General features: G+C 41.6%; 1 protein-coding gene across 1 annotated transcript in view; it reads left to right on the plus strand.

Annotated features, from left to right (window-relative positions):
• The first annotated feature begins 3,766 nt into the window (after positions 1 to 3,766).
• LOC126273001 (venom dipeptidyl peptidase 4-like) overlaps positions 3,767 to 26,721 on the plus strand; it is a 238,903-nt gene continuing 215,948 nt past the window's right edge. The window contains exon 1 of the mRNA XM_049976363.1: positions 3,767 to 3,932. Coding sequence (XP_049832320.1) covers positions 3,897 to 3,932 — 36 coding nt within the window. The 5' untranslated portion in view covers positions 3,767 to 3,896. The remainder of the gene's footprint in view (positions 3,933 to 26,721) is intronic.

A 26,721-nucleotide genomic window follows, 5' to 3' on the forward strand; every position in this document is an offset into this window, starting at 1 on the left:
CACTTCCTCAGTGAAAGACATGCAGGGATGTACGTGCACCAATCGTAATCCCACCCCACACCATCAAACCTTGACCTCCATGCAGGTCCCTTTAAAGGAGATTAAGGAGTTGGTATCTGGTTCCAGGTTCTCTCCAGATGAAAACTCGGCGAGAATCACTGTTCAGACTATACCTGGACTCGTCCGTGAACATACCTGGGACCACTGTTCCAATGACCGTGTACTGTGTTCTTGATACCAAGCTTTACGGGCTCTCCTGTGACCAGGGGTCAGTGCAATGCACCTTGCAGGTCTCCGAGCGAATAAACCATGTCTGTTCAATCGTCTGTAGTCTGTGTATCTGGAGACAGCTGTTCCAGTGGCTGCGGTAAGGTCCCGAGCAAGGCTACCTGCAGTACTCGGTGGCCGTCTGCGGACGCTGATGGTGAGATATCGGTCTTCTTGTGGTGTTGTACACTGTGGACGTGCAGTAGTGTAGCGCCTAGACACGTTTCCTGTCTGCTGGAGACGTTGCCATAATCTTGAGATCTCACTTTGTGGCACACGGAGGGCCCGCTCTACGACCTGCTGTGTTTGACCATCGTCTAGTCGCCCTAGTATTCTACCCCTCATAACGTCATCAATATGTGTTCTTTGAGCCATCTTGAACACACAGTCACCATTAGCACGTCTGAAAACGTGTGCACACTTACTCGCTGCACCGTACCTCTGACATTCACCAACACACCTCTGCATATGTGGACTCCTGTCAGCGCCACCGTGCGACGAACGCAGGTCAAATGCACCGCATGGTCATACCCAGATGTGATTTAAACCCGCAAACCGCCCACCAGAGCGTTTTTTCACCATGTATCAGCATTATCCTTAATTTATAAGCATGAGAGTATATGTTCGTTTCCAGGTATCTCAAAATGGCCTTTCATCCATACCGTAATACTTTGTGATAGTTCCTCTGCACCCGATTCACGACGTCAGTAATTACTGCAAGTATGGAGTTCGTACAACTATTAAGATGGTTTCTAATCAGTTGTAGGGCTGATATACTGTCAGAGATTATGACTATTATGTCTGCTATCATCGTCTGTGCGAATACCAGGGCTTCCAAAATGGCTATCAGCTCGGTTATCAAAATTGTGCAGTGTTGACTAGCTTGTAGGTATGCCTTCTGTTGTGTTGACAGAAGAGCCAACACCGTGTTACTAGAGGAGGCCGAAATCCACGGGTTTTAGCTCACGCAAGCTGGCGTGAGGAGGGAAAGACTATACTGACATGAGGTCTGGAACATGACAAGGAATTAGAATACAGAAAGCGGACTAGCTAGTTTGATACTTAACTTTAATCCATTAATGATGAACGTCGAACTTGACGGCACATGATTCACAATATTATCTGTTTACATCATAGTAACTGAATATGGCGCCTTGCTAGGTCGCAGCAAATGACGTAGCTGAAGGCTATGCTAAACTGCCGTCTCTGCAAATGAGAGCGTATGTACACAGTGAACCACCGGTAGCAAAGTCGGCTGTACAAATGGGGCGAGTGCTAGGGAGTCTGTCTAGACCAGACCTGCCGTGTGGCGGCGCTCGGTCTGCAATCACTTATAGTGGCGACACGCGGGTCCGACGTATACTAACGGACCGCGGCCGATTTAAAGGCTACCACCTAGCAAGTGTGGTGTCTGGCGGTGACACCACACCTTGTCGTTTGCTTCAGCTTATCCAACAGACGCGACCAGCGCCGTCACTTGGTCCCATCTGTACACACCACGCACACATCGGGGTAATGAGGTAGCAATTCCATTGCCGTTGCATTAACTGGGTCCGAGTTTTGACGCGTTAAACTGGTCCTGCCATCAATCTGCACAGTCGATATTTCGTAAAGGCCTGTTGTAATGCGGTGTAAGAGAACTTTTCCACGCCTTGTGACTTAACAGCCTGGATCTCCGTATATTGAAACATGACGGCTGAAAGTAGTCTATTTAGCCTAAATCTTTCGCACACAGTAGGATGTTAATTCCCGAATTTTTTCGCCATGGTGCCCATATTTGTCGAAAGAGAGCCACAGGAAGAATTTTTTGCGGAGGACTATTCGTCGCAGGTGGTTGATTCGCTTTAGCTATTGATGTGTTAGTGGTGACTGACATGAAATATACGCAAGTCTTTGTATTGCATACTGTCGAGTCTTTGGAGCGATCTGTCTGATACTGATCCGTAGCACATGTGCTCATAATCAAAATGTGCCCTTGTCAGGGACCGGTATGAAGTTATCGCTGTCCGCCGATCAGTACTACACTCGTAGCTCTGATGAGGTTGCAGGCTTTTTCACGTCTAGTAATGATATGACGGACATGATGGCGTACCTTAGTTTATCATCGATAATCGTCCCACGATAGTGTGCTGCCGGGCGTTGTGGCCGACCGGTCCTAGGCGCTTCAGTGCGGAACCGCGCTGCTACTACGGTCGCAGGTTCGAATCCTGCCTCGGGCATGAATGTATGTGATGTCCGTAGGTTAGTTAGGTTTAAGTAGTTCTAAATCTGGGGGACTGATGACCTCAGATGTTAAGTCCCATAGTGCTTAGAGCCATTTGCACCATTTTTGATAGTGTGCTGTTTTCGCAACTGGAAAATTGTGTTGTCCCAGTTACATATTTTAGGGAAGTGGAGTCCTGTGGCGAGTAAAGATCGTAGGACTAGACTTGCTATCAGAGGTTTCGAAGCCAATTTCTGTACAGTACCCGTGCACACGTATGAGAGCGATGTGCATTTTCAAATGACAGGACTGAAAAGTACTCACTTCAGAATATATGCATATGTGGTCTGCGTGTATTATATTTGGATGTCGCTGGCAAACACATCCTGAAGGTCTGCAGTATAGAGACTGAATAACTATGGAAGCAAGACTGATCCCTGCAGGAATCCTCTGCTAGATTCTCTGTGTCTGAATGTGGTCTGTGTTGTGAAATGATTGTCTTGCTATTGCTTAGGAAGTTTACAGTATTACGAACGAGTCGTTTTGTGATCTGAAGATTCTCCAGTTTGTTTCCCTACGATTGACAAGTGAAATGCAGTTAAATCCGTCTCTTTTAAAACGTTTTAGTAGCAGTGGAACTTGTTATTGCTTCATTTGAAAAAGTAAAGTCGACACAAATATCTATGTACTTAGTATATAGCTACGAAAGAGAAGATACGTCATTTTGTGAGGATTTACTCACTAGTCATCTGGGTGAAAACATTATTATGACATCTTAAACGGTTCCGGAAATATTTGAGGCTCAATCAGCCTATGTGATAACTGATTCCATCTAGTGATACAACATGCCCCATTGTAGGATAAGTTGTTACAATGTGCAGAAACGGAAATAATATCGAATGCTTGATATCTCGGGAGGCTGAACATAAGAAAAAATGAGATGAATTTATAATACTGGTGCCACATTAAAAGGTGTGTCACGTCAAAATAGATCTAAAGCTGTCTTGTACAAAACGTTACTGAAAAAATTGTAACAACTAGACATAGTCGGTGCTACAACCACGATGACACAATGAAGCAACATAACCAAAACGAGATGCTGAAGATACACTTGTGTGCCAAAATGGCGATCCTGCTCAAGCAGAACAGCGTTCCTCACGCGGTATCTTCTTCGTCGTCGGATTTCGAGGAAGTCGTGACAATCTGTCCCGGCAGATAGTGAGCACGCCCTCGCTCGCTTCCTTTCTGTAGAGGAAGAACAACCAACTGCTGCCGAGTAAGGACTCTTGCAGCAGAAGATACCCAGCTCGCCAATCACAGTTACCAGAGACAAGGGGAGGAGGAGCGTGTGAAACATTGGAAACTGTGGAACGACACGAAAGTCGCCTGTCCGTGAAGACATCGCCCAGTCTTCATTCATCAAGACATGTTCGCGGGATGCAGTGTAGGCCTTGTGCGTGTGGTAAGTCTCAGCATTAGCTACCATCTTCATTTGATAGGCCCCTTATCCCTACCTAAATGACAAAAAAATTCTCATCTGGCAGTAAAATAGTTTTCAAGACAAAAAATACAGATAGCTTTCGACATCTTCTTCTTTTCGGTGAATGAAACTGGTCAAATGTTTTGCCAGTGAGCAAATTACGTGTCTTAACTGTGACTCTGGGAAGTCTTTGAAACGTCTATCTACGGCTGTTATCTACTCTACATTGGATTTAAAACTTTCTCTATACTCCGTTCATTATAAGAATAAACTTGATATAAATATTACGCTATGTATTCTTCCGCGTTGGCTGGAGCCTCATTGGATTTCGTTTCACGTAGAGCGGAAGCGAAACTGTCTCGAGTACTGTCCACAACGATAATGAGGATACATTTTATGCTGCGCTTCATGCGTACATCGATTCAGCGATAATTCGGGACAACAACAGTTACCGGCGCATTTAACTTGGACGGCAGTGGCCAACCACCTGGGCCATCTAACCTGCCGTGATATAAATAGCTGCAGGAAGAGCGTACGAGTACAGAACAATGCAGCTTTGAATGTCATTTAATTTTTAAACAGAAGGAAATAATGGCAGATTTGAATGTCATTTAATTTTTAAACAGAAGGAAATAGTGGTAAAACTCAGGCGAAACGCTTCTTAAGTGATCTGATGGAAAACATAACATGCTCCTGATCATAGCTAACATAGTATTGAAATTAAAATCAATAGTGATGAAAATTCCTGACTTTAAGAAGGATATTTTTTCTTCATAAGCTGTGTGCGGTATAAAACAGCACTGCTGGGATTTCACCATGTAGTTCAATATTGAAGCCACTGAAAAGGCACTAAAGGTACTAGTACTACAGTCAGTAGTCTGGTAATCTCTGAACTCTTTCCACATCGGACTTCGAGAAATACATTTCAGTGCTGCTACGTTGATAACGAAGTGATCGGAAACAAAGTCCCAAGCCACCAAAAATTCCACATTTCTTCCGCCTTTTTATGGCAAGCTGTTCCGCATTTCGCCAATGACATGTCACAAAGCTTTGTACATTAGTTCTAGTAAGTTTGGCAGCTTAAATGTCTTGTTATCTCTCGCGATGAATCCTGAACTTTGCTCTAGATCAATTCTGCTGAGTTCAGTATACAGTGTTAAGATGACAACTGTAAACATGCATCATTTGTACAATGTTCTTTATGCCATAAAAATTAATGTTTCCCATGTTTCTATGGTGCTTATCACTCTGGTTCGTGTCCTACAAAACAATGGGCGTATTCAAACAAACAGTATTTGATTTTTCATTTTTCTCCAAAAAAATTAACAGTGTAATGTTTTCTTAACTTCAACAGTCTTTAACAATCTTTTATAAGATATCAATAACTAAGACTGTGTATTTGCAATGGAACCAGAATTTTGCGTGCGATATGTAATTAGAAAGGCTCGACAGTAGTAAATAGGTTTAAATGAATGTGGGTTACAGTGGCGACGAGACTGGCTCCGAGGAGACTCGCGTAGCAAGCTAGTTCAAACCAGTTATTGGACTGAAGACCACGACATAAGTATTCCTTTGTGAGATAAGTATCGCTTTCCCTTTGTTGTTGATGACCGACTGCTACCGCTCACTACAGATATTGCTGTTTAGTTTAGGGTGTGAAGTGGTGGACACACAAACCATCCACTGAAAAACTTTGGACACGAAATCAGTGGAAATTACCTTTAAAAAGATAAATTTGGGATTAAAAAATCAGCCAAACTCTGGTTTATGGTTGCATCGTTTTATTTGGTAAGCAGTGTGACTTTACTAAGGTAACCTTTGGCATATGAAAAGCACTTGGCTTATGGACTTACGTAAACCTTCTTTTACATTTGTAAGGAATATTCACAAGATAGCGGAGCCACTACGCCTAACAAGACACTCCCTGTTTAAATAACAGCAATATAGGTCACTTATATTGACCAGCAGTCGCTCTCCGATCTAAATTCAGTACCAAAAATAATGTTGTCCATGGAGAACGATTAATCAGATTTTTGAAAGCTGTGGAACACTGCAGAAAAACTCTTTGGAATTGTCAAATGGTTCAAATGGCTCTGAGCACTATGTGACTTAACTTCTGAGGTCATCAGTCTCCTAGAACTTAGAACTATTAAACCTAACTAACCTAAGGACATCACACACATCCATGCCCGAAGCAGGATGTGAACCTGCGTCCGTAGCGGTCGCTCGGCTCCATACTGTAGAGCCCAGAACCGCATGGCCACTCCGGCCGGCTTGGAATTGTCGAAAGATTCGTTGTTACATTAGTTTGTGGTCAATATTCAACAAATGCGGCATCCATCCTATGAAACATTTCCTGTAGGTAGTTCTCGGTGTAAATGATTAGCAATTTTTATACGAAACTAGCTAGCGTAGAGTGTATAGCCTGCAGAGATTTTTGTTTTTGTTTTTATTAAATCAAATTTTTATGTTGTTCACAAACTGCAATACCTTCTAAGCTTTTCAAGCTAAATAAGACCCTATAAGAATGGATTTCTCCGAATGTACTTCTGACCAAAAATCGATTCTGAAAGCTGAAGTCCAAAGTTTTTGTTAATCATGCCGTTTGCGCTGTTGTGGAGATATTTTCATAGCAGACTCTCATCCCCTAACAAATATTTCTTTGTATCTAGCAGAGAAGTGAAATACCAGTTTTCACAAATTTAGCTTCAAAATTTTTTTAGTGTAACGAAATATTTTCTTAAAAATTTCCATCCCCTGTTACACTCCCTTAGAGGTTGAATTTCCAGAAACACTAAACACATATTTTTTAAATTCCTAACCAAGAAGTCAAATACTAAGTCTCACAGATGTAGCCTTAAGAAAAATGGTTTAAATGGCTCTAAGCACTATGGGGCTTAACATCTGAGGTCATCAGTCCCCTATACTTAGAACTATTTAAACATAACTAACCTAAGGACATCACACACATCCCTGCCGGAGGCAGGATTCGAACCAGCGACCATAGCAGCAGCACGGCTCCGGACTGAAGCGCCTAGAACCGCTCGGTGACAAGGCCGGCTAGCCTTAAGAATCTTTCGGTAGTTCTTTCGTAATCGTTTATTTCCAATCTTTTCTCCTACTATTTTACGCTCTTAGTAACTGAATTTCCAAAATTGCCGAAACACCTATTATTTTTACTTCTGACTGAGAAACCAAATACCAGTCTCCGTAGTTCTATCTCTGGAATTCCTTTAACAGCGACATTCTTGAAAAACCCTCTGATCCCCTATTTCACCTCTTAGGAGTGGAATTTAGGACAATCCCTTTAAAAATCCCTAGTGGTTTGGCCTTGGTGATGATGAGCCAGAGAATTTCTAAAAGCAGTGAAACACGAATTTCTTCATCTCTGAAATCGTATCCAAACACCAACTTCCAAAGATTTAGCTTCAGAAATGTTTTAGCAATGAAATATTTTCTTAAAACCCTCTTTAGGGGTTGAATTTCCAAACACAGTGACAGGCGTATGTTTTATTTCTAACAGAGACGCCACATTTTCATAGTAACTTCAAAAATGCTTGCGTAAAGAAATATTTCTACAAAAACTTTTATCCTCCGTTTCACACCCTGGGGGTTGGATTTCCAAGATTAGTGAAACACGTGTTTGTTTATTTCTAACTGAGAAACCAAATTTAAATTCTCATAGATTTAGCTTTAAAAATTCTTTCATAATAAAATATTTTCATAAAATATTTCATCCTCTATTTCACTCTCAATTGCCAAAAACACTGAAACACGTATTTTTAAATTTGTAACCGAGAAATTAAATACCTGTGTTCATAGATGAAGCTTTAAAATACTTTATCAGTTCGTTAATAATCATATTTAAAAAAAATGCTTTCACCCCGTATTTCACCGCAATAGGTTGCAATTTCTAAAAAATGCAGAAACACGTATTTCTTTATTCCTGACCGAGAAACCAAATATCAATTTTCGTAGGCTTAACTTAAAAATTGCCTTAATAGTGAAATTTTTACAAAAAGTCCTTCATGTCATATTTCACCCCCGTAGAGTTGGAATTTCGAAAAATCCGTTCTTAAACAACACCTGCAATATAATATCCACACCTTCTCCACATTTCAAGCTTCTGTCCTTAGCCGTTATAGCTGGACGATGATGAGTCAGTCAGTGAGTCAGGACACCGCCTTTTAGATACAGATATTGAAGCTACATTTGTGTGTGTTGTCGTCCAGGAACCATGTAAATGGAATAGTTTCACTGCTGCGCATTTACTTCTGCAGCTATACTCCGCAAGTTATTTTACAGTATGCGGTGGAAGACACTTCTGATGTCACTATCTTTTCCTCATTCCCTGTTGCATTAGCGAACGGCGCGTGGAAAGAATGATTGCTCTGTATTCACTCCAATTTCTCGAATTTTCTCGTTGTGATCATTTCGCGATCACGTGTGAGAGGAGGTAATATGTTGTCCATTCTTCCTCGAACATACTATATAAATAGTATGAAATGAAATGAAATGATCGTGTGGCATTGCTGGTCGCGGCACCTCATCTGGGGAATTCCGCCGTCGGGTGCAACTCATTTTAGTTGACAGCACTTCGGTCATTTTCGCGTCGATGATGAGCATAACACAGCACCCAGTCCCCGAGTTAATTAAATTCGAACCACTGACCACTCAGCTATGGAAGCGGAAAGTAAATCTCTACGCGATGCACAACGAGTGTTCCGTAGCGTCTGCCTTACAGAGTTTGACGAACGCCTCCGTAATACTTCAGCACCTACTAAACGATCCCATCAAGAAAAACCCCGTCCTTTGTTGGACTTCATCAATTTCCTTTATTAGTCCAACCCGGTAAGGATCTCGGACTGATGAGTAATACTCAAGAATCAATCGAACATGTATTCTGTAAGCCACATTTTTCGTGGCTGAATTACATTTCCGCGACATTCTTTGGATGAATCTCAGTCTGGCGTCTGGTTTTCCTAGAATTTGTTTCATGTGAACATTGGCTTTAGGTCGCTCCAGATGGTTACTTATTTAGTATACGGCAAGTATACTAGCTTTACGCTATCACTGTCCGTCTTTTCGCTTGCCAATGAAAGGTTTCAATAATGTTCCGCGTCTCTCGTAGAACCACCCGGTATTTTTTGTATATACAAAGGTTAGTGAAAATTTATAAAAAATTGAAACAACTGGATATTGTGCGGTCACTTTTAGAATAATTCAAATAAGAATATGAACCGTGTAACATTAAAGCATCAGACTCAGACGCGAATTTATTTTAAGAATGGTCGTAAGTATAAATTAAGTGTAGTACGTAGCGTTAATAGTACCTCTTGAACACTCACACAGCAAAGGTGATTAATGTACAAGCACCCTTCCGAGAGTACCACCAAAACAAAAAGTGTGCTTGAAGTCAAAATAATAACAGATTCAAGTTTCCCACAAAACTATAATCACCTTTCCTTACAAAGAACCCCTTGAGAGCGACGTTGCAAAAGGCCAATGATGTCCACGAAATTCGACGCCCCACATCTTGTCTGCTATGGAACCACAACTCTGGATGCCAACGGCCACAGGGGGAGGGACAGGAGGTATCCAATGGTGAACACAACATAAGTCTAGGAAGCGTAATCGAACTGTTTAGTAGACGAGTAACAACAATGGTACAGTGCTAGTGGCGTTGGTACAAAGCAGAAAAATGGCTTCTAACAGCAGGGTATTTCTTCATTTCTCTCTTTCCGTTTTGATACCTTATTTCTTTTATCACATATAAATTATATAGTTGTGTGCCGTGTAACTTTGGACTTGGACAACTATAACAATAAAACTCTTCGTTGGTCCTCTGTTAATATGGCTCTGGCAACATAAAATTCTTTTGTATTACTAACACATAGAAGACACAGAACAGGGTGGCCAACTATCCTGTATATCCCGAGAAATCCTGTATATTAATTTGGACGAAAATCCCGAGTCCCGTATTATTTGAGATACATCCCATATTTTCAGAATTCCCGCCATTCATCAAATTAGAAGATGACTGCTTTGATGCTCTTTGTCACTTCTTTTCTTTTGTTTTACTCTCCTGTCAAATGGATGAATTTTGGCTCGCCAATATGACTTCCGGTGCTATCACTCAATTTTTGTCGTCGTGTTCTGAGAGGACATGTACCAATTGAGCAATGAAATATTTTGTAAAGAATTAAAGATGAGTGATGCTCGTGGGCAAGAAAATTTACCAAGGAAAAAATAAAAAAGTTATTTGTGTATGGCACTAATTGGGAGGAAACGTACTCGTGGATTGCACATGTAAAGAATAATCGTCATAAAGCACATTGCTCTTTATGCAAGAAGGATTTTAGTATTGCACAAGGTGGCAATACAGAGTGACTTTAAAACCGTTGGGTAAGTGGTATAAACTATAGGCTTTTAGTCATTATTTATTTCATGTTATTAATTTCGTAATCTAGGAAATGCAGCAGTGACTGAGCGTTCATTTTTAGTTCTTGATAGGTGACCCAGAGAGGTAAAGGGAAGTCAAGGAGACAAATAAGATAGCTAACATCTTCAGCGGTACATCACAACAAGTATTATGCAGCGCAAAGGTAGGAACTGGCATTTGTGTATCACAATGTAAAACATAACTTCAGTAACTTAGCATGGATTGCAACGTGAAACTAGCTAAGGAAGTATTCAGTGATTGGTGTATTTACTAAAACTTGCACTGTGGTCGCACAAAAGCTGAAAGTCTCGAGAAAAATGTTTTGGCCCCCAAAAATTAGTCCGACTTTACTGAAGTTTTGAAATACCAATCTAAGTCGAGGTAATTTTTCCCTGTTTGTATTGATGCGTCTTACCAAAAAGACAGGAAAATATTCCAGAAGGTCTTGTGGTATTTTGAACCAGATGCTGCAATACCACATGTTCTTTTAGACTTCATAAAACATATTGTTGAAACGGCCAGGGGCATTCACAACTTACTGAAAACTCCCCTTCTGTGTCACAGTTTAGATGTTACCAATTGCAGTATGTAGTGTGCGCATAATGCATACATAAACTTTCGAAAGCACAGTTCAGTTATGAAACTGCTAAACGATGATATTTTACAGGTTAATTGTTCGAATCACGTTTTATATAATGCAGTAAAAAGTGCATGTGATATAGAAAATGAAGTTTTAAAATTGTGTGGCTGTTTTTGCATTTCTACAAAGAGAAAGGATTTTCCTAAAACTTTTTTTAATATGTAGAAATGGAATGGAATGAAATTCTCTGACACATTTCTATCAGGCAGTTAACACTAATGGTTGACACTAACCCTACTGTTGAAAGAATAATTAAAAACTGGGAACTCATAAGAAGATATTTTATAAGCAGCATCGATTGTCACAAAGTGTTGGAAAAATATTTCAGTGACTGCATTGACTCAGAAAAGGAACTAATATTACAGTCATATTTACAGTTTTTTCTTATTGGTAACATAATAATGAAATACTTAAAGCAACTAGAAAGTGCTAATGTTAGTATAAAAAAAGCTTTTGAAATATTAAAAACTGTAATTAGTTAAATCAATCAAAGAATTTTTTAGTGGTACTAGAAAGAAAATGGTAAATTAATTGACTAGTTCCAGGGCAGTTATCTAGACAGACTTTATAGATTCCTATTCCACTTTGCTTGAATATGTAGACCAGCATTTCAGATTTGATAGTACTTGGTAGAATCTTGTATACTATTTACTTTAGTATCTGAACTTAAATTTAAGTTCAATCACAAACATGTGGAACTTTTTTAGATTGAAATTGATGAAGATGCTCTGTGTGGAATTTACAAGTTCCTACGATGTTTTAAAAATGCCATCTCTCACATCTCTCAGGAAGGAAATACTTATAAACCTGGTTTATGTTTTCACTTCTTTAAAAAATATAAATATCAATTTGCCCAATCTTTTAAAGGTATTTGGATTTGTTTTCAGTATGCCTGGATCAAATGCAGGTATAGAAAGAATTTTATCGTTAATGAATAATAAATGGAGTGACTCACGAAAAAAAAGCAGTGTACATCTAAAAAAGCAGAGCTTCAGGTTAGTGTCAATTCTGAATATGGTTGTAAGGAATTTTTCTCTTTTCTAAAGGTGGCATACTTTCACAGAAAGAGGCATGGTGTGTTGCCAGAAAGCCATCAGTAATGAAAAGACAAGGATTTACGAGGGCTGTTCGAAGAGTAAAGTCAGATCTGTCGAGGAATAAAAACCACAGTGAAAATCAAAAAACTTTTATTCTCTACAGTCAGCCTAACCTTCGAGCTATTTCTCTAAATAGTCGGCGCTCATACTTAGACATTTTTTGTGGTGTTGTAAAACTTCCCAGTACCTTTGTCACAGAGAGCAGCTGCCTGTGCTTTACGCCTGTGCTCTACATTAGTCTACCTTTCGTTGTCTGTGCCAAAATGCTGTCTTCATATCCAGCGGTTCATATGAACAGAGATGAACAACAGAGGGAGCCAATAAGGGCTGTATTGTGGGTGGTCAAACACTTTGCATCGAAAACACTGCAGGAGCGTTTTCATTGCCCCAGCAGTGTGCGACTGAGATTTGTCTTGAAGAAAGAAACGCATAACATTTATGTTATGTGGGCTGTATAGCTGCAGGCGAAATCTCTCACCAGATCCACTTACTTGCCGGGAGACACTTTTTTAGGCTTTTCTACGTGATCACTTTGCGCTCTGAACTGTAAAGAACGACGTGAAGCGATCGATAGGCACACTAAAAACACTGTCCAACACATCTATGGAAAGTTCCATCAGATTTTCATAGAGGTTTAGATTTCGCGCATAACTGGACCTTACTTTCCGAATACGCCTCGTAAATCACTGTAGGTGCAATTCGTTAAGTGTTGAACATCTGTTCCAGTGCGTTTTCTTCTTTCTCTTCTTGTACTGCAGGAATGCATGTAATTTTCATTGTTTATGTATGTTGCGATCTCCCCCCCCCCTCCCCCGCCCCCCACAGACCTTGGGATTGGTGAGGTAGCCTGTGTGTATCAATGAAACAGATAGCTGTATAGATGTACTGTAGGTGCAACCACACTGGAAAGGTATCTGTTGAGAGGCCGGACAAACATATCATTCCTGAAGAGGAGCAGCAGCCTTTTCAGTAATTTCAGGGGCAGCAGTGGATGTGATGTGGTTTTGTAACATCAACCGAAACGCCCTTGCTGTATGGCGCTGCGAACAGCTGAAAGGTAGGCATACATCAACTGCAATTTTTCCCAAGGGCATCCAGCTCTACTCTATGGCTAAATGTTGATGGCACCCTCTTGGGTAAAATATTCCTGAAGTAAAATAGTCATTCATTTGGATCTCCGTGCAGGGACTACTCAGGAGAATGTGTAAATCAGGAGAAACGAAACGGGCGTTCTACGCATCAGAGTGTGGAATGTTAGATACCTTAATCGAGCAGGTAGGTTACAAAATTTAAAAAGGGAAATGGACAGGTTCAAGTTTGATACAGTAGTAATTAGTGAAGTTCGGTGGCAGCCGGAAAAGGTCTTTTGGTCAGGTGCAATCAGTGTTATATATACAAAACCAAAAAAGGATAATGCAGGAGTACGTTTAATGATGAATAAGAAAAGAAGAGTGCTGGTAAGCTGCTATGAAGTGCGTAGTAAACGAGTTTTCGTAGCCAAAATAGATACGAGTCCCATACCCATCACAGTAATACAAGCTTATATGCCTACTAGCTCTGCAAATGGTTAAGAGATTGAAGAAATGTGTGATGATATAAAAGAAATTATTCAGACAGTTAAGGGAGACGAAAATTTGTGATGGAAGACTGGAATTCGATAGTAGGAAAAGGAAGAGAAGGAAAAATTGTAGGTGAATATGGACTGAGGAAGGGAAGGGAAGATGAAGCCGCTTGATACAATTTTTCACAAAGCATAATTTAATGATCGCTAACATGTGGATTAATAATCACGAAAGAAGACTGTGTTCGTGGAAGAGACCTGTAGACACAGGAAGTTCTCAGATTGTTATTTAGTAGTAAGACAGAGATTTCGAAAGCATATTTTAAATTGTAAGACATTTTCAGGGGCAGGTGTCGATTCTGTCCACAAATAATCGATTATGAACTGTAGATTAATACTAAAGAAATCGCAAAAGTTAGGAAATTATGGACATGGGACCTGGATAAGTTGAATGAATCAGAGATTTTTGTGGATTTCAGAAGGAGCACCAGACAACGGTTGACTAGATTAGCGGATACGGTACCAAAGAAAGCATGTGCTGACAGGTGTAAATACTAGAAAACTAGCAGTTTAAAAAGTCATGGTTGTAAAATACTAACACGAATTCTTTACACAAGAATGGAAAAACTGATAGAAGCCTACCTCGCGGGAGATCAGTTCGGATTCCAGAGAAATGTGGGCAGTACTGACCCTACGATTTATCTCAAAAGATATGTAAAGGAAAGGTGAACCTAAGTTTATAAGACTAAACATAAGTTTATAGACTAAGAGAAAGCTTTTGACAATGTTGACTGGAATACTCTCATTCAAATTCTGAAGGTAGAAGGGGGAAAATACAGGGAGCGAAAGGCTGTTTACAACTTGTATAGAGACCAGACGGCAGATGTAAGAGTCGAGGGGCATGAAAGGGAAGCAGTGGTTCAAAACGGAGTGAAGCATGGTCGTAGCCTATCGCCCATATTATTCAATCTGTACGAGTAAGCAGTAAGGGAAATGAATGAAAAATTTGAAGAAGGGATTAAAGTTGGGGGAGAAGAAATAAAAACTTAGAGGTTTGTGGATGACATTGTAACTCTGTCAGAGGTAGCAATGGAGTTAGAAGAACAGTTGAACGGGGTGCACAATGTCTTGGATAATGTCAAAGGATAATGGAATGTAGTCGAATTAAATGAGGTGACGCTGAGGAAATTAGATTAGGAAACGAGACAGTTAAAGTAATAGATGAGTTTTGCTATTTGGCAATAAAGTAACTGACGATGGGTGAACTATTTAGACTGGCAATGGTAAGAAAAGAATTTTTGAAACGGAGAAATTTGTTAAGATCGAATATTGATTTATGTGTTAGGCAGTCTTTTCTGAAAGTATTTGTATGGAGTGAAGCCATGTATGGAAGAGAAACATGGATGATAAACAGTTTAGAGAAGAAGTGAATAGAGGATTTTGAAATGTGGTGCTGCAGAAGAATGCTGAAGATTAGATTGGCAGATCACCTAACCAATGAGGGAAAAAGAAACTGGTGTCACAACCTGAATAGAAGGGGGGATCGACTTATAGGACACATTCTGAGACATCAAGGGATCACCAGTTTAGTGTTGGAGGGAAGTGTTGTAGGTAAAAATCGTAAACGAAGAGCAAGAGACGAACACAGTAAGCAGATTCGGAAAGTTATAGGTTTCAGTAATTATTCGGAGATGAAGAGGTTTGCACAGGACAGAGTAGCATGGAGAGCTGCAAAAATCAGTATTTCTACTGAAGACCATAACAGCAATGTACTGACATAATTTTTTTTAATAGGGAATTATAACGCAATACAGTTATTTACTATATGTTGGGCTGTACGAGTAGTAAACATTACGTTCCTTATTTTTTTTTTCAGTTACCCCTTATTTTCACTTCTGTTATGCGCTATTATCCCTTACCTCCACTTTAAAGAGTTGGCAACCCTAACACACAATAACTTTTCAGATTACCTTACTGTATTTATTTTCCTTTGTTCACAACTTTATTCAGAGTATGCACTTGCATATAGATACATTTCTTCTCTCACAGCAATGTTAAGTGCGCTGCCATATTCACAAACATTCTTGTAATTGAAGATATCTGGCAACCAAGGGCCAGTCAACGAAACGCATCTTACCGTTGTCGGTGACGAACTGTAACTAAATTCTCAGCATCGTGTCCGTCCTCGAAAATAGTGAGGCGAAAAGGATGCATGAGAATTGTGGGAATCTTTGCTCTACTTTGTCGTAGGTGGTAAAATCTATTTAATATGTAGTTGTCGACAAGATTTACCGCAGGCAGAAAAATTCAGAGATACTACACAAGACTCAGATACAAGATGATGTTTCAGCTATACGAGGTGAACATCCACTTCCACTGGCAACTTTGAAAATAATTATCTGAACTCTTGTGATTAGAATCGTTATGTGTGATCCAAGAACTCTTCAGTAAACCGCTCAAACTTAAACCAAACCACAATAATTGATCAGAGGTCACAAGGTTAGTGTCCTGTATATACATCTGATTTGATATTCGCACGAAAATCTCTCTCCAAAGTCTTTAATGCTTTATTGCGTTGAAATAGCCTGCCACCCTGGCGCAGTGAACGCTTTTTTACCTTTGTTGTTATTTCGTCTCCCACGCTCTTTATGGGCGGAGGGTGTGGTGGCGAGGGGGGGTGGGGGGAGGCAGGGGCTGTCAGCAATATAATCAACCCTATCATTAGCCAAAGGTATGAAACGTACACTGCCGAACAAAAAAAAAAGTGAAGCGTCCACAAAAAGAAGAGGAAACCAAGTGAAGCTTCACTAATTGAGAGGGTTGTTGTGTTGGCAGAAGAGCCAACACCGTGTTACTATTGGAGACCGAAATACAAGCGTTTTAGCTCACGCAGGTTGGCGTGAGGAGGGAAGAACTATACTGACGTGAGGTCTGGAATTCAGAAAGCGGACGTAATTAGTTTGATACTTAACTTTAATCCATTAATGATGAACGTCGCTCTTGACGGTACATGATTCACAGTATTATCTGTTCAGAATGCATTCTTGAAGAATATGGCACCTTGCTAGGTCGTAGCAAATGACGTAGCTGAAGGCTATGCTAAATTGTCGTCTCTGCAAATGAGAGCGTATGTAGTCAGTGAATCATCACTAGCAAAGTCGGCTGTACAACTGGGGCGAGTGTATGAAGTCTCTCTAGACCTGCCGTGTGGCGGCGCTCGGTCTGCAATCACTGATAGTGGCGACACGCGGGTCCGACGTATACTAACGGGCCGCGGCCGATTTAAAGGCTACCACCTAGCAAGTGTGGCGGCTGGCGGTGACACCACATGGGTTTGTGATCGAGTCACATTTACAGAGAACTTGGCACTACGAACCCATTTATCAGATGCCGTTGCACTCCCTGTTAGAATGTGGCACCACGAATGACTGATAACACATGAGCACACAGGATTTCCTTTACGAACCCTTGTGCCGACAGAGTTCCTTCAATGTCTTACACCGCAACGAGAAGTCATATCCGATAGCTATCCACACCAGGACCCAGGAATAACACCGCTGTGCTTCTCTAAACATTGGGAGAATAGGACCTCTTCCCATCGTCATTTCGTCGTCAATGGTCATCTGGGGTAGCGGATACCCGCAATTCGTAGCAGAAAACGAGGCGACGACATTCATCACTAAGCCATGGTTCACAGTCACAGTTCCATTTGTGTCGTGATGTTTACGGAATCTTATGCATAGGACCGTTAATTCCCCAATCAGGCTGCTTTGAGTCTCTGGCCGGTGGTGCGGGATCACATGGAATGCTGCAGTGAGTCCATTAGTTGTCTCGAGTAGTAGCGACTGAAATGGAGAGGCTACGATATGAAATGCATGGTGCACAATATGGCTGTTTTGCCTTATGGTGGTCAGACGTGACTGACCAGAACCTTGATGATGAGTATGCCTGTCCTCACGCTACCATGCGATTCAATATCGGGCCATTGTTATATTCGAATGACCCACAAATCTGGATATTGCACGATTCCACCATCTGGCTAATTGAAATCCCACAATGAGGCCCCTCTCAAATTCTTTCAGCTGTGCTGATTTGCTGTCTCACACAGTATGTGGCATCTTCGTATCATTCACGGTAATCACGTAATATCTGACACTGTTCACGCCTCTTATATACCCTACCAGATCTGTTAACAACACTAAAGACAAACAATACTAATACATTGTAGTAGCCGTTTTACCTGTCACAGAGAATTGCAACTATAATTATTTACGTGTTATGACTGCCTGCTTAATAGATTGTTTGTCCGTCTTTGGAACGAAATACATCACTGATTCTGCGCATCAGGAATCAGATTGTTGGTCGGTTTGTGTAGGTATGTAGCATTAGATGACTACACACAGGTCATGTAATTCGCATAAACAAGGGACCGCTGATTAACCTACGCAGTGATGGCATCCTATAGCGATCCAGACGGGTTCCATAGGATTTACATCAGGCGAAATGGGTCGCCGGTACATCAACGTGAGTTCACTGTAGTGCTCCTGAAATCACTATAGCATGATTCTGGCTCCGAGACACGGACAGTTATGCTACTGCAAGACGTTATCGCAGTCAGGAAAGACAGAAGCATGAAGGTATGCAGGTGGTTCGCAGCTGTCAGCGTATCTTCGATTATTACCACAGATCCCATGCAAGCTCAGGAGAATGTCTCCCATAGCACAATACTGCTCCCAGCAGCCCTCGTCCGCGGCGCGCTGCACATTTCGAGCAGCAGTTCACCTCGATGACGGCGTTTGCTCAGACGACCATCGAGCTAGCGTAGCAAAAATTTGATTCACCAGAATAGCCAACACGTTTACATTGACCGACGGGCGAGTCCCGTTCTCACTGCAATCGTAATTGACGATGTCGATGGGTCAACATGTGCACACGAGGGGGTGGTCTGCTGCGGAGCTCATAAACAATGTACAATGAACGGTGTGCTCCCAAACACCTGTGAGTGCACCAGCATTGTCCTGTTTCGGCAGATACACCACTGATCACAATCTATCCTACTTTACAGAGCAGACAAGCCTCAAAATCCAACGCTCTGTGAAGAGTCGTAGACGTCCAACGATTTAGCGCCCAGTGGTAGTTTCACTGTCCTAACTCTTTCTGTAGATGCTCACGACATTAGCACGTGAACATTCGTCCAGCTTCGCCGTTTTTGAGATACTTGTTCACAGGCTGTGCGTAATGACAATCTGCCGTTTGTCAAACACGCTTATCTCAATGGATTTCCCCATTTGCTACCCATATCTTCGCTAGTGCGATCCCCCGTCCGTGTCTGCTCTGCTTACATACTATTGTTACCGCGTCACTTGCTCGCAATGCCACAAGGCGGCATCCAACATAGCGGTGGACAGTGGTCATAATGCTTTGGCTTATCAGTGTACATACTGGCCGTTGGTACGTACGAGTACGAAGTTACATTGCAATCCGACCTTGTGTTCTGGGTACTTCAGTTTTTTGCCAGGCTGTATACAGAAATAACAACAGCAATAATAATAATAATAATAATAGTAGTAGTTTCGTATAGCTCATGGCGTGGTTCAAGTTTGGTGACCCAAATCTACTACAGTTACTCAAATGGAAATAGGGGCCTATAGGTTAATGGGCATCTGAACCATGTGTCGTTTCTGGAGAAATTCCACGTCATTGAGAGGTGAATACTTGGTTAAAAGGCTGATTGATAATAGGAGCTTTCAGTTCCCAGACATGCAGTTTACCACTGTACCGCCGGCCCCGACAATATATAAAAATACGAAAAACAATACAGTAAAAGGTGAGAAATTTACATATGAGTTTTATGTAAAAAAAACGAATTTCTTCGTTTTTTGTAAATTAAAAGAGGAAAAGTAAAAGATAAAACGAAAATAACAATAAGTTTAAAACACAGTGTAAAAACGGTGATCTTTAAAACGACGCACTGCACTGTCTCTAAAAGCTGAAGCACCGCACTTGAGAGAAATGTTGTATTTGAAAGCAAAAAAAAAAATAAAGTGTTTATTGCTGTGGCACTGACAGATGGTATGATGGAAAAGGAGTAGAACCTGTATAGGCTGAAAGGGTGGCATAGTAGCGGATGTCAGTAATGAATCATTTTTCACTGTGGCTCTATATAAAACAAAACTTTTCACATGTTCTCCCTGTTACAATACGCGTAGATCACATGTTTTCTCATAATGAATAAAATTTACAAATTTATGATCGCATCACATCTTTTACAAATCAAAACAGTTTACATGTTTTAAAACACAGATTTGATCCTCGGATCCTTTTTCCGTAGATCTACCATGGTCATCAGCATCAGCGCCTCCTAGCGACGATTGGCAGGTGTAGCTTAGCGGTTGTGCCCTGTAAGCAAAGATGGCAAGAGCATTCATTCAGATATCCGTGCGTAAATTCACTTCTAATGCAGTTCATTAATACGTTTTACTCACGAAAAGCGATATTCGTACGCTCGCGTCACCGATGAAATGGATGCATGCGAAACTCTTCCACCTATGTATCATGCTATATATAAAAGATGTCCATTCGAACGAACAATTAAATAAATACAAAGTACAAAAGCAATGAGAACTTAAGAGAACTTGAAATAAGCCCGTGACAGCACCTTTCACAATCACTAAAGGTCGCTCTTTTTCGAGTTGTGTTTTCAGGGATAGAAATGCATAATTGCGAAAAAAATGAGAAATTTAATACTGCAATGCTTCGCTGCACGATGGACGGAATCGTGGTGTCCTTACACGGAAGAGTCCGTCCACGGAGGTGACTGGTCGCCGGCACGGCAGCTCAGCGTGTTCGGTCCGAGGGTTAGCTGCCCTCTGTAATAAAATAAACTGAGTGAATGGATCACTAATGAACTTCAACGGGCGCCAGGGGACGTCCGCCACGAACAATTGCAACGAACAAAATGAGATTTTTTTCGTATAAAAAAAAGTGGTCAGCGCGACAGAATGTCAATCCTAAGGGCCTGGGTTCGATTCCCGATCGATTCGAAGATTTTCTCCGCTCTCCTCTTCGACGCGTAAGTCGCCGAAGTGGCGTTAAATCGAAAGACTTGCACCCGGCGAACGGTCTACTCGTCGGGAGGCCTAGGCCACAGGACATTTACATTTTATTTACACAGAAGAAACTTTCCATGCAAAACCTGCCCTGGCTTACTCGGACTGACTGTTCTCAGATAAAAGTGACAGAAATGAAAAAAAACAGTTAGTGCATTGCATCAAACATCTAATCTATGTTACAATATTTCCCCTTCTTTACCAGTGACATCCTACCACCCTCCCTGCCCCCTCCCCTCTTTCCATCCCCCGCCCCCACACGGCACACACACTCACTCATCCACACACAAAATAAAAAAAAAAACGTATTTTACTAAGACAGTCATAATGTGGAACATTTACATTCATTTTGCCACCATACCGTTTAAATAACGGAGATTGCCCTTCGTATTTGCTGCATCACACGGTAGAACTCACATTCCCTATTTCTTGTGGAGCACGGCCACTACGTGTACCGAGCTCCTCACGAGTTCGGACACCTCCCAGCCACAACATCCTATAAAACATACGAAAATTTTCTTCGGTTAATCCTTCTGAACAAGCTCTAAAACTTTTTTGCCTGTAAAGATCTTCTAATATTGTTCTTATATTAGTGACTACTGGGGTTCTACGACTGCTCTCTCTCTCTCTCTCTCTCTCCCTCTTTACTTCCGGTTGGAGGGCCGCACCCTGTCAGTCACTATCTGCTTACCTGGTCCACTTAACCGATCTCTGACGACGTCACTAACAGTTCTCATTGCACCACGTAGCTCTTACACATGTGTGCGGTTATGCTGTTATTGCGCTTCCACACAATGGTGTTATTACAGTAGTATCTATTTACTGTCACACAGTTCTGCTGAGTCCAGATTCACTTTATTCATCATAAATGTAGGACTACTCGTTAGTACCTCTGGGGTTTCAGAAGAATGCGAAGATCACGAGACATGCACAAAATAGACTCATATCAGTGGATAGAACATCATTCCAAGTCTTAACCCACATTGCAGGTGCTCAATATGGGCACCGTTTGTGGCATGGTAAGCCTCAATATATGTCTGTCGTTCACCCCGTGTGTTAGAGCCGACCAAACTTACACAAACAGTTTCAGTGCCAACCACGACCGTCATTGAGTCTGACGTAATTCTGTAAAATGGAGTTTTTTAAATGTTTTATTTATTTGCTGTACTATGGTTCGCTGGACCATGTGAGCCATAATTTCCAGCATTTCGTTTTCTAGTGCTCGCACCAGCCAAATGTTGCGTGCTTCATCAGGACCTTCAGTTCTCATACATCAATCTTCCTCTCATCGAGAGGACCATTTCATGACCTGGCAGTGTTTTCCGTCGCACAGGGTAGCCGCGTGGCTTAGGGCGTCCTGCACGGTTCGCGCAGCTCCCTCCCCCCCCCCCCCCCCGCTCCCCTCCCGTCGGAGGTTCAAAACCTCCCTCGGGTATGGGTATGTGTATTGTCCTTAGCGTAAGTTAGTTTAAGTTAGACTAAGTAGTATATAAGCTTAAGGACCGATGATCTCAGCAGTTTGTTCCCATAAGATCTTACCACAAACTTCCAAAAATTTACAGTGTTTTCCTATTCGACCCAGTAACCTGAGTGAACTGACAATTACCAGTAAAGCGGTTCGGGCTTTCTCCTAATCGGCCAGCAGATGTCGCTGGACGATCACATGTGTGCTGTTTTCACGTTGCTGAATAACTGCAGTAGACTCCCACTGGAAAAGAACCTTCTTGTTTGTTTGAACTTTACTGTAGGCAGTTTCGACTTAGAAGGAGAGGGGCAGGGGGCAAGGAGGGAGGGCTAGTGCATCACCCCCCCCCTCGCCACACCATTTGTTGCTAATAACCGTATGATGATAGTTAGATCGAAAAGCAGAAAGAAGGTAGTGTGTCTGTGTGGCAGCCATTTTTCAATCCTGTAGCTAGTTTTTGTGACGACTCTTTCGTGGTCGGAAATGCCTCAGATTCATATAATAGATACTGTTTATATCCTATCGAACTTGTTGCAATGAATGCAATCAGGAACTCCAATTCCTTTTATATGAATGTGTGGTGTCTCATCTTTCGGACAAGTCCGAAACAACAGACACCACACAGAATCCGCAGCTGTGATTCATTATATGTAAATTGAGGGTGATGTGGGAGAGAAAGGAAAGGAAAGGGAGGGTATCATTGCTGTCAGATGCATCGGGACATGACGCAGAATCAGCGGCGACAAGCGAAAATGTGTATCGGGCCGGGATTCGCACTCAGGATCTCCTGCTTACTAAGCAGGGGTGGTAACCACTGCGTCATCTGAGACACACCGTTATCGCAATTGCGCGGAATAGCTCGGCACGGCTACGGCTGATTCCCATTCCCATCGACTGCCACCTATCCACAGTCCTGTCTATTTCCTCCATGTTCATTACTCTGAGATTCCGTAGTTGTACAGCAAAGTGGGCATGGCCTCACTCTGCAGTGTTGCCACATTTATTCAAGATGTGGATCTAAGATGGCGGCCACAGATGTGGCAGTGTCGCAGTGGCGTCATGGTACGAAGTTCACATTTTGGCAGGAAAATTGGTCAGTTGGGTTACCTCCACTAACCTAACCTCCACCTCTCCCCTTCCCTCCATCAACTGGAAATAGGTGGGAAAAGGACTCTGAGGTGGGCTGCTGGTTAGGAAAGATGTAAATGTGGATTGTTTATGTAAACAATTTGAGTTGTCATAGACAGCAGCGCTATCTACTGTGTTCACCATGGGATCCACAGTACAATTGACCTAGTTCACAGCACCACCATCAGAGGGCACTGCCAGTCCTCCCTGCAAGCACTCTCCCGCACACCAGCCAGAATAGTTCTAAGAAAGAAGATGCATATATTTATCCCTGTACTTACAATTAAATATTATGATTGCTACCACAATCTGTCAACAGTCGACATTCAGGGAAGTATCGGAAATATCCCCTCCTGACGACTGTGGCTCTGGAAATATCAGACTCAGTAACGTTCATATGACTGGACATAATTTTTCATCATTAATTTTTACCATCCAACAGAGAATAAAAAACAAAAAACAATAAAAACCTCCGCTAAAACATATGGTAAAGAACTCAATGACTTATTACCATGCCCCTGGATTCTGTTGTATATATTTAAAAACAAATATCGTCTGCATGCTGGCATTGAGCATATGTGGCAATCCTGTTAAATATATAGATATTGATCCACTCAGTGGTCGAAGTCATCTGTACAGATCAGTGTAAAGTTTCGTCGCCTGTGTTGTAGGAGGACCATATGCCACAGACTAACAGACGCAAGAGGGGGTCTCTGTGCTATTGTTGTTTGATACATGGTTTTTTTTCTGTTGCAACACATCCATGCAATGTGTTACTATAGCTTTGTACACTAACCTACATTTTTTTCTCCACCATAACTTCGAGGTCTGTGTCAGGTTCTAAACTGACTTTAACACATTTCGATTCACTTTCTCTCACAGGAAACTAGACATCAAGCAGTATAAATTATGTTGCTGCTGCTGCGCCACAACACACACACAGTCTGATTTTAAATAAAAAACAGTTGTGGTTTCTGGAAGACTTTTGCTGCATTGTGGAGCGTTTCCAAACAGCTGTGGGCAGGTGATTGATGACCTGTACATTTAAACTCCTCTTCCACAGTGACGGGGTAGCAGATGGTTTGGTGCTCCATTTCAACTGATTCCTCCTATTGCAGCCATGTACGTGATCACTGTTTCGGTGCTAGCCATCGCCGGAAGGTTTTGACCTCCATCAAGACTCTCCCCTCCTCTCAAACAAGTGATATCATTCAGTCATTGTGTAGTGATCAACAGTGTACCGGCGAACGGATGGGATGGTAAAGACACTGTCGATGTACTGTAACAAGGAACAAAGTTTATAGTGCGATGATCAATTTTAGCAATTTTACCGTAATTTCAACTCTGACAAATGGTGCCACAGCATGCTTTTCAATTTCTGTATCATTGCTAAAACTGCCTCTCCTCTACTTCGCGAGTACCATATACTAGATTGCGAATGTAGATAGAGAACTGTGCAATATGTCCACTCGTTGTTAATTTTCGAACGTATACACCAAAGTACACCGGACATCGATCTATATATTTCGAGCACTTTGATCATAGCGCGTAATTTACGATTGCGATTACTCATCTTTTTCTGTATGGACGGGTCTCACAGAGCATCCTCGTACTATGTGGATGAAAGTCACAGAGCATTCTTGTATTCTTAGGATAATGTTGGAGACTGAAAGATCTCCTTGTACTATGTTTGACGACACCTCCCTGCGACACTGTCACAGATTAAATTTGCAGCTGACCAGAAGTAGACTGCTATATTTTACATCTCTTGAAGGACAGACCAAGCCGAGTCCCTAACTGCTGTTCCACACCAATCATACTCCCAGCATCCATCCAAGTGCACAAAATCTCTCCAGACGCGCGTATGTCGAGCAGGTTAGCATCCCTTATCGGTGTATAGTAAATATGAAAGTACTGTGATGATGTAACAGTCGGTTAAGAAGAAGAAAACACCCGGTTTTCATGCATACTGGAGCTCCTTACGGACGGAGTCTAAAGAATTTTACGTAAATCAACTGCACTATCAGTTCTAAAATATTGTTCTAGTGTGTGGTGTCACTACCAAGAAGGTATTTGTAAGAGAGAACATAAACACATGCACTCTTAAGACTACACGGTTCTGCACTTAAAACACGCTAAAATGCAGTGCGGTAATATCCCAATGCAAGAAATACATTTCCAACGCATGACATACATTATCTTTGGAAGTTTGTCTTAGTTAAACTATGATGACAAACTGTAACATGAAAAATAAATAACTCATTGAAACATCGATTCTTGTGATAAAGGCACAGTACAGCTTTCCAGAGGTATAGCGTCCACTGTTGACGTCCGATCACGGTTCAGAAATTATACTATGGTCCCATAGAAAATGATCGTTATCAACGGAGAATACCTCTTACAAGGAAACAGATGAACGCTAAGCAGCGGCGTTTGACATCTGTCAAGCAAATATATACACAGGGATTGCAGTGCTTCAGAAACACCTATCGCTAACATAGAATCATGCTAGTTATGAAACTGAAGTCTCGATTTTATACCCAAGATGGGACAGTGGAATGGATACATCGCATAAATCTTCGTTCGTTTACAGAAATGTGTCAGGTTATGGTTATATTTCATCAACAAGAGATGAAAGTTCTCTAATGACCGGGAGGTTTACTGATAACGATCGCAAGTAGACAGTGCTGTAGGACACACACAGAACACGCGGCCATATACGAGTCGAACACAGGCTATGCCACACAACTGATGCATCCTGACAGAACAACGAAAAAAATGGTTAAATGACCTGCAGCAACATCTCTCTCTCTGTGTCTAGAACGCATCATCAGTCTACCATTAAATCACACCTCGTTACAACTCCATCTCAACCGATCACTCCGTCCACTTTCTGACATCATTTAACGCAAATGGTAGTCAGTTTAGAGGCAGATGGTTCTCTTTTTTCCAGGAAAGCACCAAAGACACCAATAAATTCGTGTATATCACTATTACCTCAATATACATACAGTAGAATGTCGTCATACAGCAGCTGTTAACTGGCACCGCAAGGTTGTGATTGGTGGAGTCGTCATACAGCAGCTGTTAACTGGCACCGCAAGGTTGTGATTGGTGGAGAGCTCAAAATGTTCAAATGTGTGTGAAGTCTTATGGGACTTAACTGCTAAGGTTATCAGTCCCTAAGCTTACACACTACTTAATCAATATTATCCTAAGGACAAACACACACACACCCATGCCCGAGGAAGGACTCGAACCTCCGCCGGGACTGGTGGAGAGTACAGAAAAGCACATTGTAAATACTGTTTGTTGGAGTTTAAAACACC

This window comes from Schistocerca gregaria, chromosome 5, assembly GCF_023897955.1.
Source record: "Schistocerca gregaria isolate iqSchGreg1 chromosome 5, iqSchGreg1.2, whole genome shotgun sequence".
Lineage (NCBI taxonomy): Eukaryota > Metazoa > Arthropoda > Insecta > Orthoptera > Acrididae > Schistocerca > Schistocerca gregaria.